The following is a 12,279-nucleotide window of genomic DNA, read 5'->3' as shown; positions in this document are numbered from 1 at the left end:
GCTCCCCTCCCTACACACACACGCGCTCCACCCCTCCACACTTCATCCTCCAACCCCCCCACACACACCATCCCCTACACCCAACACACACACACACACACTCCATCCCCTACATTGCCCCCCCCACACACACACACACTCCATCCCCTACATTGCCCCCCCCCCCCCCCCCCCCCCACACACACACACACACACACTCCATCCCCTACACTCCCCCCCATGATACTAGCAGCTTTTGTTTCCGACTGTTAATTAATACATTAATTGCCATGTCAGTTCTTTCACTTATTTCTTCCTGAGTTCAGAGAGCACATTGAGCTGCGTTCCACTAGAAGCAGTATGAAAGAATGTCAGCTGATTTAAATATAATTTTAAATGAGATGTGATCTACCAACATTCACTGTGTGATCGTTGTAATGAGCAGCGCCGATCCTCACAGCTCACCGTAAAGCTTGTGCTGCTGCTAACAGAGTGTGTTCAGGTGAAACTCCAATGAGTTTTTGTTCAAAGTTGTCCACAGATCCACAACTATGATTAAAGAAAGATTTTAGTGTTAATATCACTGTTTCAGTTTTAATGGAAGACACGAGGAGACACTGAACAAGGAATTAATACAATATTAATACAATTAAAAAAAGGTTCAAATTTTTTTCACAGGCCTGACCAGCCGAACCCAGAGCAGAAACCAATTTAATTCTTTCGAAAGTTTTGGTGGAACATTTTGTTCCAATTTTTATTCGTTTATTTTTTTTAAACTTGTGGAACTTGTGTAATTAACCATAAACCATTGATTTGGCATTTTTATTAATTAAAATAAATAAATAAATAAATACAGTTCAATTAGTTTTTTTAATATATGCCAATAAACTAAATCTTAAAAGTCTTCAGGAGAGGTTTAACTTAGCTTGGGCTCTTGGTTCTTCCTGTGTACAAAAAGACTCGCTTCTCATCAGGCAAACTGGGAAATTTTATTCACCAAATAATAAAAATGTATTTTTAATTGAAATTATGCAAATACTACTGCAACAGTGTTTTTAGTTTATTTGTTGCCTGTGAACAAAATAACTTAATAAATATAAATGAATAAATACTTTGTACAGAAAGCTTTAGCTTACACAGGTATGAGCTCAGGGGGAATTTTTTTCCTTGCACATTCTTTATTTAATTAAATTAATTATTAAATTAAAACTAGAACAAAAAGCAGTGCATTTATTTTTAAAAGAAGAAATTATATGTCAAAATGTATTTTTTTAGATCTAATATTGTTTTGAAAGGCTACAAAACTGGGTTTTGGTGCAATTGTAGAAGGGCCTAATTACATCCACTGCTCCATATTGTAACTGCTCAGTAAAATTAATTCCTGTGTAAATATTATGACTTTTTCTGTCATCAAGCTAGGCGTGATGGAAGGATGTTTGATACACCAGGTACCAGGCTGATCCAGTAGTGGATGAAGAAGTGGACAAAAGATTTTAAATACACCTCACGCCAACATGAGATCTAAAATACTGCAGCAAAATGAGAGATATCTTCTGTACAGATGATCATCAGCCACATTAACAGATTTTACTATGGATAATGATTCATTTCTTTATTTATAAAGTGTTGAACAAATGAACATACCTACTGATGTCCTTCTGTAAAACCAAAAGCCCAGTTAGTGCATTCATAAGTTGCACAAAGACCAAAATAATGGACACACCCTCAAAAACAACTCAACAGCCATTCGTTTACTTTATTAGCCAAAGTAATGTTGGTTACACAGCCTCCCGGAGGCCAGAGAGAGAGTCATCATTACTACAGACTTCATTTACAGAATTGACCCAGAACGCATTGTAATCTGAACAGCAAATATAATAATGAAGCTCATACAAATATTTTTCCAAACGTCAAGCAAAAACAGGCATGTTCTGTCTGAAAGGTTTGAAGGTGAAGCCAGCAACAAGACTGCGATGTATTCGTTCCCAGGAGTGCACTTTGCTCATACAAACATATTAGACTGCAAACTAATAAATAACAAGCCATCAAATGGACATAAATATGCAGTTGTTGACAATACAAAATTTAGATCTGAAAAGAAATAGTAAATCACACTGTTACAAAAGAGTCCTTTCCCACATACCGCACTTCTGAGGTAAAAAAATAAAAATTATAATAATAATACTAATCCCCAAAAACCAAAATTACACAACGTTAGAACGTGTCAGTAAATCCACAAACAACTACATAGTTGTGCTGTTTGAAAGGATGAAACAGTAGATTCTTTACAACATGGCTGCTGTTTTAATAACCCACCATTTCACAGTAGAATGACAGAGAATCCTAATGTCTCTCCTTAAATCACTTCATAAATATTAAAAACATTGTGCCATAGCCGTCTTTGTATTTCTAAGTCCAGGCCGCACTCATGTGCAGTAGTAGAGTTCATGCTAGAATTAATTCTAACACGTTCTGTGATGGCTGAAACTGGCTCAGAAGTCGTGTGTGTGTGCAGAAAAGCCAACATGTGCAAAGGCACGGTGTTAAAAAGAGGAAATGAGCATCGTGACGTTAAAAGGAATGTCAGAATTGTGCTGCAGCGTCTTTAGTCGCCAAGTAGTCGGCTAGCTAAAGAGCTAATTAACACACTGAGGGCTTTGTACTGGACATTATTTACATTATCATGTAAAACTACTCGGTGTGCAAGGCCATTTCTCAGCTTTAATCACCTTTAAGTGTAAATGAGCTCCTTCACAGTGACCATGGCTGATGTTTTGCGCTTTATGAAGGGTGGGGAAATCATGTGCTCTGCTTTACAGACGCCTGGTTCAGAAGCGCTGCATGCAGCACTGATTTGTGCTTTAATTGCTCAGTCATCATGGGCATTCATCTTGCTGATTTAAACCAATGCAGGAACAAAAATATGGAAAAAACCCAGTAATCACAAGATGTTAAAAAGCAGCAGGTAGGGATGAGGAAAAGAAATCTAAACGTTTCAATATAAACTAGTCAGGAATAAGGATTAGCTACTATAACACTTAACTATCTAGTGCCATTAACACAATAATAATAACTAATTAATAATTAATAATTGTTTCCATTTGTTTTTTTTTTCTTGCCAGCTTCAGACTGTGTGTGCATGTGTTGGGATCCCGCAGAATGAAACGAATAAAAAGGTCATGATTTTTAAATGTGCAGTTTAAAAGCATCCTAACAACAACTCCAAACCCACAGACTCGAAACTAGCCCAATATATTCAGACATGGGAAATGGTAGACATATTTTTCTTCTTTTCCTCAGTCGTTTTGTGAAAAAAGTGAAGAGTAGTGAACATTTCTGATGTGTAATATATATCTGCAATATACAGATATTCTACACACAATCTGGCAACCCTGCTCACAGTATAAATATTATTATACGAATTGTCATTGTATGATGGACCATGCATTTTTTTCATCAGTAGTTCATCAGACCTAAACACTGTCTTACTGAGCTCCAAAATAAAACCACGCAGCTGCAAACAGCTGCACGCAGCTGCTGGGTCTCCAAAAATAATCCATTTTAAAAATATTAACTTGTACCTTCATTGCTCATGTTTGTCATCATTCTTAAAATGATGGTTCTTCATCATCGTGAAAAATCATAAAGTTGTTATAATGAAATGCTGCTTAAAGAACTCCAGAAGCACTCCGAGTGCGTCCAGCTTCATAACGGATTCTGATCACATGTCCGGTGAACGTTTCTGATCAAACTCAAATCTAATGTCAGTCTGATCAAATGTTATTAGACTGTCAACTGGCTGCTGTTGTCAACTGTAAATTACAGCTTCTTTATATGGGAAGGACACTGCTGCTTTGAAACAGCTCTCTAAATTCTTTCTTTGATAGAAAGCTTTCCAGAAGTTTCCATAGGACTAAATTTATATAACTGAAGTTATATAATTTAAAAAATAACCAAACAAATAAATAAATAAAAATAACGTTGTTATAATTTGTGAATTAAAAATGGCGTCTTTTTCCAGCAGCCCTGTTTGTGTTTTCAAAAAAAAAAATAATAATAATAAATTTATGGACCACGCCCACTTCTGGTTTAAATATGAAAACAGATAGGAATGTTTTAAGCGCTAAACAGATACAGATACAAATACAGATAATGGTATTAAAGCTTACTCAGCAGCTTCAACAATCCCGTAAAGAATTACAGTACAGGAAATTCAAGTAAGCTTGGTTGGGTCTGCGAAGATGTTGTGGAGGTGAAGGTGTGGAGGTGGAGGTGTGGAGGTGAAGGTGGAGGAGTGGAGGTGGAGTGTAGCACAGTCTCCGGCCTCAGTGGGCTTACAGTGTGGTCTCGGGTGAGAAATCCGACGAGAAATCCAGCTTTACACCGTTGGACACCTTCTCCACAGGACACTCAGTAGGAACCTTAAAAGAGCAGAACTGATTGTTGAGAATTGCTTTTTGGTAAAATCTCACACAATAAGGTATTTAATCTGTGGGGAAGGAATTACAAGCAGGCCGAGTTGGAAAATACCAAAAAATGAATATTTAAATGTCTGTATTATTAGACCTGCCAATCTTTAATAAGACTTAAACAAAACGTTTAATCATAAAATCAGCAGATGAGCCAATTGACATCTACACAGTCAACTCTCCAATATTAACTTGCACTCTCTGAAAGCCCCGCCCCTTTCCCCATTTCACACTAGTGATGTCACAGTGCTCGCAGAGCGTGAAAGATGCACTGATGCAGCACCCTCTCTCGCTCTCTCTCTCGATAAACAGAGAAGGAACTCTGACTTCATCAAAAACGGCTCAGAAAGGTTTGAGCAGCAGATCAGTCATGTGAGACTAGCTGTTATTTTTCTTCTAGAAGGTCACGTCTGCTGTATTCTAAGACTCATTTCTCACGTGGTTCTATTTTACTTTATTTGATCAGTCAGTTAATAATACAGTGTAAAAGCCCTGGACAAACAGGATGACTTTTGATAAGCTGATGGACGGCAGCCAGGGGGCACCAGTCCTCAAACCACTGGGAAGTGAGGCTCAGGGGTTAAAAATGTTTGAATTCTTCTGGTTTAAGGAACATTTCACTCAAAATGCTCATCATGACTGAAAAATAAGCGTTCTATAAATGCAATATGAAATACTAATTACTTTCAAAGCTCTACTGATGCATTTAAAAAAAACCTGAAAGATGATAAACTATGGACAAGACACATGCATCTTTCAAAGAGAAGATAATGAGAAAAGAAAAGAAAAAAAAAAAACAAAAAAACCCCACAAACATCAAGCCAAGCTTAAAGTCAGGAAAATAAGGCGATACATACCGCCTGACATCTATTGCCCATGTTGACATCATGTCTTTTCAGCTCTGATTTTATCAACGCTGAAAGCAAAGATATTAAAAAAATAAGCTTGATACACCTTGTATTTATCCTAATATGTTGGTGTACATATGTGTGATTTTATATATTATATATATATAAATAAATCATTTGCGGTAACATTAATACATCATCAGAAAAACTCGGAAGAGTAACCTGTTAGAATGATGCCGATGAATATCCAGGCACACAGGAAGATGTTTCCGGCCAGCGGGTTGTAGTCTGTGGTGAGCTTCCCTTGAATTAATGTGAAGATGATTCCAAACAACTGCATTTGATAAAGAGACACACACACACACACTAATTCATGAGCAACACCAGCAGATAAAGGACAGCTCCATCTACTCTGGCAGCAGGGCAGGAAGTCGGACGTGTTTCTTTCACTAGTACTTTAATCAAATGAAGGCAAATGAAGGCTGTGGAATTGAGACATGGCCATTACTCATCTGGACGTGTAGGAAAATCTGCTCAGCATCACGGCTATTGTGTGGCAGTGAAGTGAAGGCGTGTGTGTGTGTGTGTGTGTGTGTGCGTGCGTGCGTGGAAACGAAGCAGACTGGTTATTCAAATCAGAGTATTAAAAGAGTGATCGTTTTACCTGAGCGAAAGCATTAAGAAGACCGGATGAAGTGCCTTCGGACTCTGGGTAGGTGATTTCAACAGCAAATTCGAAACCAATGGGCAGGTATCCGGTCATAAAAAACCTTTATAACACAACAGAAGATATGAGGCTCAACAAATCTATAACATTTCATGAGATAAAAACAGTAAATTTTTTTAAAATGATTCAATGAAAGTTCAGGCAAAAATTCAACAGAAGTCACATGAGCAATGAGCTTTAAAGTCGTCAGACACAGCACTTTTTTTTTTTTTCAATCCCAGCTTGTCTTATTACGGAAAAATCTGAAAGTGCAAATTTCTCTGTCCTGAAGACTTTCTCGTGGACGAAAACAGTTACACGAAGCAGTAACAAAACTCTGACACTGGAGACTCCTTCCACACATGCTACATAAACAGCTTCTTACAAAAACCTTCACCATATCAACAACTGTGTTTTTCTTTGTTAACTTGTCCATGTGTTAGGTAATGTAGAGCATCCACCATACAAGTCTCTGTAATTAGCTGCTGCTATAGAAACAGTAATGTATTAGAAACGCGTTGTAAAGCACAAACCTACTGCTCATCTAGGAAAAGTTCCGGTACAGATGATGACACTGGCGCTAACACTTATTCAAGCATCTTCCCAACATACCCAAGTACTCCTCCCGTGAAGAAGACCACGAGTAGATGGCCCAGGTCCAGCGTGAAGGTGAACACCAGCATGCCGACGAAGGAGAGAACGTACACGATCAGCGTCGTCATTCTGCACGAGCACAGAAACAGTACAGCTTTACTGACTACTGCTAGTCCAATCATTTTCATGTTTCATTTCATGTTCTGCTTATGAATATTACTGTTTTGCACAGCTGAGATGCTTGCACACTGTTTTATTGATCATGTGCTCAGTACAACGTGTGATTTAATCCCGTTAGTGCTGCGAGACGGAGCCACCTCTTTGTGATCATTCTTTAATCTTCACACTGTCATAAGCAGATTCAGCTCACAATCTCGTTACGCAACCTTCCTCCCATGTTTAATTGGCATGACCTACTTTTTTTTAGTGTAAGTTATAAACAGTGTTACTAAGTGTTAGTGTACTGATGTCTTCACAATTAGCAAACGATCTAAAGGTCATAGAGACGTAATCTGGCCACATTGTGCTAATGTTCGGTGAAAGTGCGTGTACTATCTGGGATGCTGGTTAAATTGATTATCAGATAAGAACAGGAAGTAACCTATATACAGTAACCCATAACTGCTAAAAGCATTTTTCTTTTCTTCCATCATTCGTCTATCACCATATTACATTCTACAACACCTACAATTAAGTGATGTTAATCCTTCCTAATATTTTTGCCAAGTTCAATTGAAATATTATACTTAGTGAACCATTAAACAATGATTATAGCAGCAGTATTAAAGCCAATGAGGGCTAATCCTCTTAACTGCTCAGCCATGTAAGAAATCTGCTTATCTTTTAGCCAGGAGTTCACATACTTGTAGGTTTTCGTATGATCCAGCCACAGCCCGCAAAGGATGGAGCCTACCATTCCAGCCACGACCAGGGTGAGGCCGATTCTGCCTGCGTTCAGCTCCTCTCCCTGCAAGAAATCTGGTTAATGTGCGGTGCACAACACAAGCGCCATCTATTCTTCACTCGTTTTGCCAAAACCTGACTTTCTAATCCAGACAAGGCTTCCTAACTCTCAAATCCCAATCCTTAATGCAAATCAATCTTCCATAATTGACCACCATAACTCAGTGCTTTCACTCGGAGCAGTCAGCGTACGGATCGATCTATAACTGCAGGCACAATTAGCACGTCACAAACATTTCTAGAACGTACTCATTCTCTCTCAGAAAACTGTTTTACAAATCCAGTGCATGACAAAACTACAGCATTTCGTTTCCGTCTGTAATAAAATAAACCCTGAGAGTTAACCAAAGAATTTATCTTTTCTGTTATAGACAATTTAGTAAACATGCATTTATTTAAAAAAAAAAAAAAAAAAAAAAAAAAAAAAAAAAAAAAAATTAAGACCAGGATAAAACCTGCTGGCACAAAAGTTAAATCGAATCATATTAAAATTTTAAATCAAACTCCATTCAGAGGAGACAGCACACATACTTCCATGCGTTTAGCTCTCATGATGTAAGAGGAAGTTGCATCATTTCCTCTCAGTAACAAAGCAGCAGGAATAATAGTTACCAGTTTAAAAGTTGGTAACAAAGTTGACACAAGATTCCTGAATAATTCAAATGAACACAGAAACGTCACCAAAACAATAATGATTATAAATGTTTTAGCTTTTAAAATAAATCTGAGAAATTTTGATCAAGAAATCATGTTTTTCCGCACGCTAAACCGCGAGGACGGGGATAACTTCCTTGTTTATTTGATTATGTTCAGTTTAGTTTTACCCAAATCATTATGATCAAGATAACTTGCATACTTTACTGCCATAACTTTGACATATAAACCTGTTATTCTGAGAATATGACTAAGATCTCGCTGTGTGAAGAAGTGCTGAGAAGACGCCCTCCTCTCCTCCTCTCCTGTTGCTCTGTCTTATTGTGTACCTGAAGATGTTGTATTAAAGTTGTGTGTTTTTTCAGGATATCACACACACACACACTGCATATTATCACACATCACATCCTTCTGTTTATTTCACTTTTTTGTGTGCACTTAAACTTCCTATACTTCTACAACCTGGCTCCTGGTTCCTGATTCTGACTTCGGAAAGATTTACAACAAGTCTAGCCTTCATTTTATTAATTCATGTGCATCAAATACCCTTAAAACTTCCTTCACACAGGAAGGAACCTATGGAAGAAGAACTATACCAGCCATGTCACCTTGACCCTGTTTGGATCGACTCCAAAATCTAATCAGTTCATCTGCAGGTTGCAATGATAACTCCAACAAACTTTCGCCCTAGATATCGCACGTTTATAACGGGAATCTCAGACAGACGCATACGTGGAAGGATGGCACGAATATACAGCTCCTCTATCACCTAGTGACGGAGCCAAAGCGATTAGAACATTTGAGCAATAAAGGAAGAAGAGAAAAACAACCCTCACCTCATAATGACTGATGATCATCTGGTTGAGGAGCGTGGACACTGAATAGAACGATCCGGTCATGATGCCTGAAAAACATTCAGCGGTTCCATTCGGCAAACTGATTAATAATTAATAAACTTTCATGTCATACAGAATCACCAGCAATATTAAAGCCACAGCAGCCCAGCAGGTACGAGTGGGATGGTGTGAGAAAACATAGCTAAGCATTTACAATTACACTATAGTGTTATAGACAAAAATCACAAAATCATATATAGATTTTTAATGACTACTTCTACTACTACGACTACTACTGACGATTTCTTTGTTAGCAGACACCTGCGTCCTTAAAAAATAATAAATTGAGTATTCTCCACAACTTCATGATGCAGCTGAATGACTGAAAACTCGCTAAATCTCACCGTAACTCAGCAGGAGCAGGACGAACGGCTTGCTCTTGAATAGATTAATGATGGACTGTTTATAGGAATAATCTTCTGCTAGGCCCGTGGGCAACACCGCCTGAGCTTGGCTTGGGGGTACAGGGGGTCTGTCTTGAATGACTGAGAGAGAGAGAGAGAGAGAGATCTAATAAGTTTAATCAAGCATATCAAACTTATAGAACTCAGCTCATTATTTATGAACTTGAAGAAAGTAAATAAAACTAAACTAGGGATGCAGATACATCACCAGAACTGAAGTGAAGATTTTACTTTATTACTTTATGTACTTTATTACTTTATAACCGTATCACTGTTCTTCACACCCTTACTGATTGCTACACGTTTACAGAACACTAGAGGTTCTGGTGCATGCATCACACTCGTATGCCGTGTCTTCACAATCCTGTTTCTTTCTTCACTCGAGTAAGGCAGTCTGACAGACTGAAAACACTCACCAATGACTGTTAAAATGAAGAGCACGGTCGAGATGGCAGCTGTCCCATAGAACATTATACTTATATTGTGGGCCATCAGATCTTTATCATCTGGTGTGTTAGGGACCAGGACAGGTGGCAGCAGAAACCCTATAGCCACGCCCAGCTGTGTGTGTGAGAGAGAGGGAGAGAGAGAGAGAGAGAGAGAGGGAGTGAGCGAGAGAGAGGGAGGGAGAGAGAGAGCGAGAGGGAGAGAGAGAGAGAGAGAGAGAGAGGGAGAGAGAGAGAGAGAGGGAGAGAGGGAGAGAGGGAGAGAGAGGGAGAGAGAGAGGGAGAGAGAGAGAGAGGGAGGGAGAGAGGGAGGGAGAGAGAGAGAGAGAGGGAGGGAGAGAGGGAGAGAGAGGGAGGGAGAGAGAGAGAGGGAGGGAGAGAGAGAGAGGGAGAGAGAGCGAGAGAGAGGGAGAGAGAGGGGGGGGAAGGAGATAGAGGTTTGAACATGTGATTCATTGATTGGCACATCACATCACTTCACTCTTTAAACAGTATTTCATTTTAACTTCATCACGATTGAGTCTCAGGAGTTTTCTAACTTCTACAGCAGAACTCCCAAACACAGTCTAATACAAACCTCAATAATGCATACAATAAGCTAAAATGTCTACTTGCATCTGATGTGTTCTGCCAGGGGGAGGTTCAGGAGTAGAAAGCTCCAATAAATAACAGAATAATTATTCTCCTGTGAACAATAAGCCTGATATTTGATTATGATGAAATAAATCTGTGCTGAATGAGATGTTAGAGTAGACTTATTTTACTGTTAAGGTTTGAGAGGCCAGTGCACTTCCTGTACATCCTGCTCTTTTAAATGATCAGGATACTTCACATAACCAGGTTTAATTCAATAAATTAAAGGGAAAAAAACCCACACCACCCCTCTGACGTCACATCACCTGGTTTCCCAGCACGGCAGCAGCACAGGCAGTGGACACCTCTCTCGGGCCGAACCACACGGACGCGATTCTGGAGGGCAGGCCGAGGATGAAGACCTGGGCCACAGAGCAGACGCCCTGCGCCGCCATGGTGACCCAGAACAGCCCGGGCCCGGCGCTCGCGCACTTCAGCCACGCGCCTGCGCAGTTGAGTCCGGCGCCGAGCAGCGCAGTGACCCGCAGCCCGGCCCGGTCCAGCAGCCAGGTAGCGGGGAAGATGAGCGGGATGTACGCCAGCATGTAGACCACCGACAGCCAGTCTATCATCAGGTTGGTGACGCTGTAGAAGTGCGTGAAGACGTTGGTGATGATGCTGTACTGGATCCACTGGAAGGCGTTGAGCAGGGAGTACAGGCTGAAGATGGCGAGCACTGCGAAGCGCCTGCGGTACAGCCTGGTGTGGAGAGGTTTCTGCTGCTCTGCGGGGAGCATGGCGTGGCTCTCTGCGGGAGGAGGCTCGGGGTCCGGCTCCTGCACCTCCCTCACCGCGCACTCGTCCACGCTGGCGCACAGATCCGCGCTGCTGCCTCCGCCAGGGGCAGGTGTGTCCCCGCGCCTCACGGGCTCCTGCACCATCTCCCCCGCCACCATGATCACCACGCGCTCGCTCGCCTCTCTCTAATCACATCCGCCACTCCGGGCTGCTGAACACGCTGCCTTCTACCCAGTTAAACCGAGCACTAACACCGCCATGAGCTCCGCATTGTTCCTGTCTGATCCCGGCTCTAAAATATTCAAGTCTCAGCGCGGACTTACTGCGTGTGATGACGGGATGCGGCGTGCTGTGTTTCCTGAGCAGCCCACCCATGACCACGCCCACAAGCCTTCTTATTGGTCTCGCCTTGATGACGTTGTCGATTGGGCGGGCTCCTAAAATGGCTGCCTAATTGCTCAACATCGACAAAATGGCGGACAAATGGCAGTACACAGGGTGAATTATTTTTGTGCTGTTGCAGTTAGCTAACTTTATTCATTTGGATGTTATTATTATTATTATTATTATTATTATTATTATTATTATAAATAGATATACACACTTCCAACAGCCCTGCTGAAAAAAAATAGAAACCCTCAGAATTTGTAATGGTTTTAATGGGAATTGTATTGGTTTTAATGGTTATAATGGGAGTTGTATTGGTTTTAATGGTTTTAATGGGAATTGTACTGGTTTTAATGGAAACTATAATGGTCCCTGTGGGCCACTACTGGTAATTTGTTCCCTTCTATTGGTGGCATGTTATGTCTTGTGGATACCATTAAGGACCAGTAATGGTAATGGTTTTAATAGTTAGCTAATGGTTTGTAATGGTATTTGCAGTGGAAACCATTAGAATATTTGTGATGGTTTGTATTGTTTTTTTCAGCAGTGAGCATACAGCATA

The 12,279-nt window shown here is 40.3% G+C and overlaps 1 protein-coding gene across 1 annotated transcript; it reads right to left on the bottom strand.

Annotated features, from left to right (window-relative positions):
* Nucleotides 1-1,715: 1,715 nt before the first annotated feature.
* On the bottom strand, nucleotides 1,716-11,722 carry flvcr1 (FLVCR heme transporter 1). The gene is made up of 10 exons (XM_026917503.3): nucleotides 10,859-11,722; nucleotides 9,930-10,074; nucleotides 9,454-9,594; nucleotides 9,050-9,117; nucleotides 7,460-7,563; nucleotides 6,615-6,725; nucleotides 5,961-6,066; nucleotides 5,519-5,630; nucleotides 5,306-5,364; nucleotides 1,716-4,400 (listed from the first exon to the last, which is right to left on the bottom strand). Exons 1-10 carry the CDS (start codon nucleotides 11,486-11,488, stop codon nucleotides 4,314-4,316), a joined length of 1,563 nt encoding a protein of 520 aa, XP_026773304.1. The 5' UTR covers nucleotides 11,489-11,722; the 3' UTR covers nucleotides 1,716-4,313.
* Between the last annotated feature and the right edge of the window lie 557 nt (nucleotides 11,723-12,279).

This window comes from Pangasianodon hypophthalmus, chromosome 30 (assembly GCF_027358585.1).
Source record: "Pangasianodon hypophthalmus isolate fPanHyp1 chromosome 30, fPanHyp1.pri, whole genome shotgun sequence".
Classification (NCBI taxonomy): domain Eukaryota; kingdom Metazoa; phylum Chordata; class Actinopteri; order Siluriformes; family Pangasiidae; genus Pangasianodon; species Pangasianodon hypophthalmus.
This window is presented reverse-complemented; position numbering and strand designations above follow the sequence as displayed.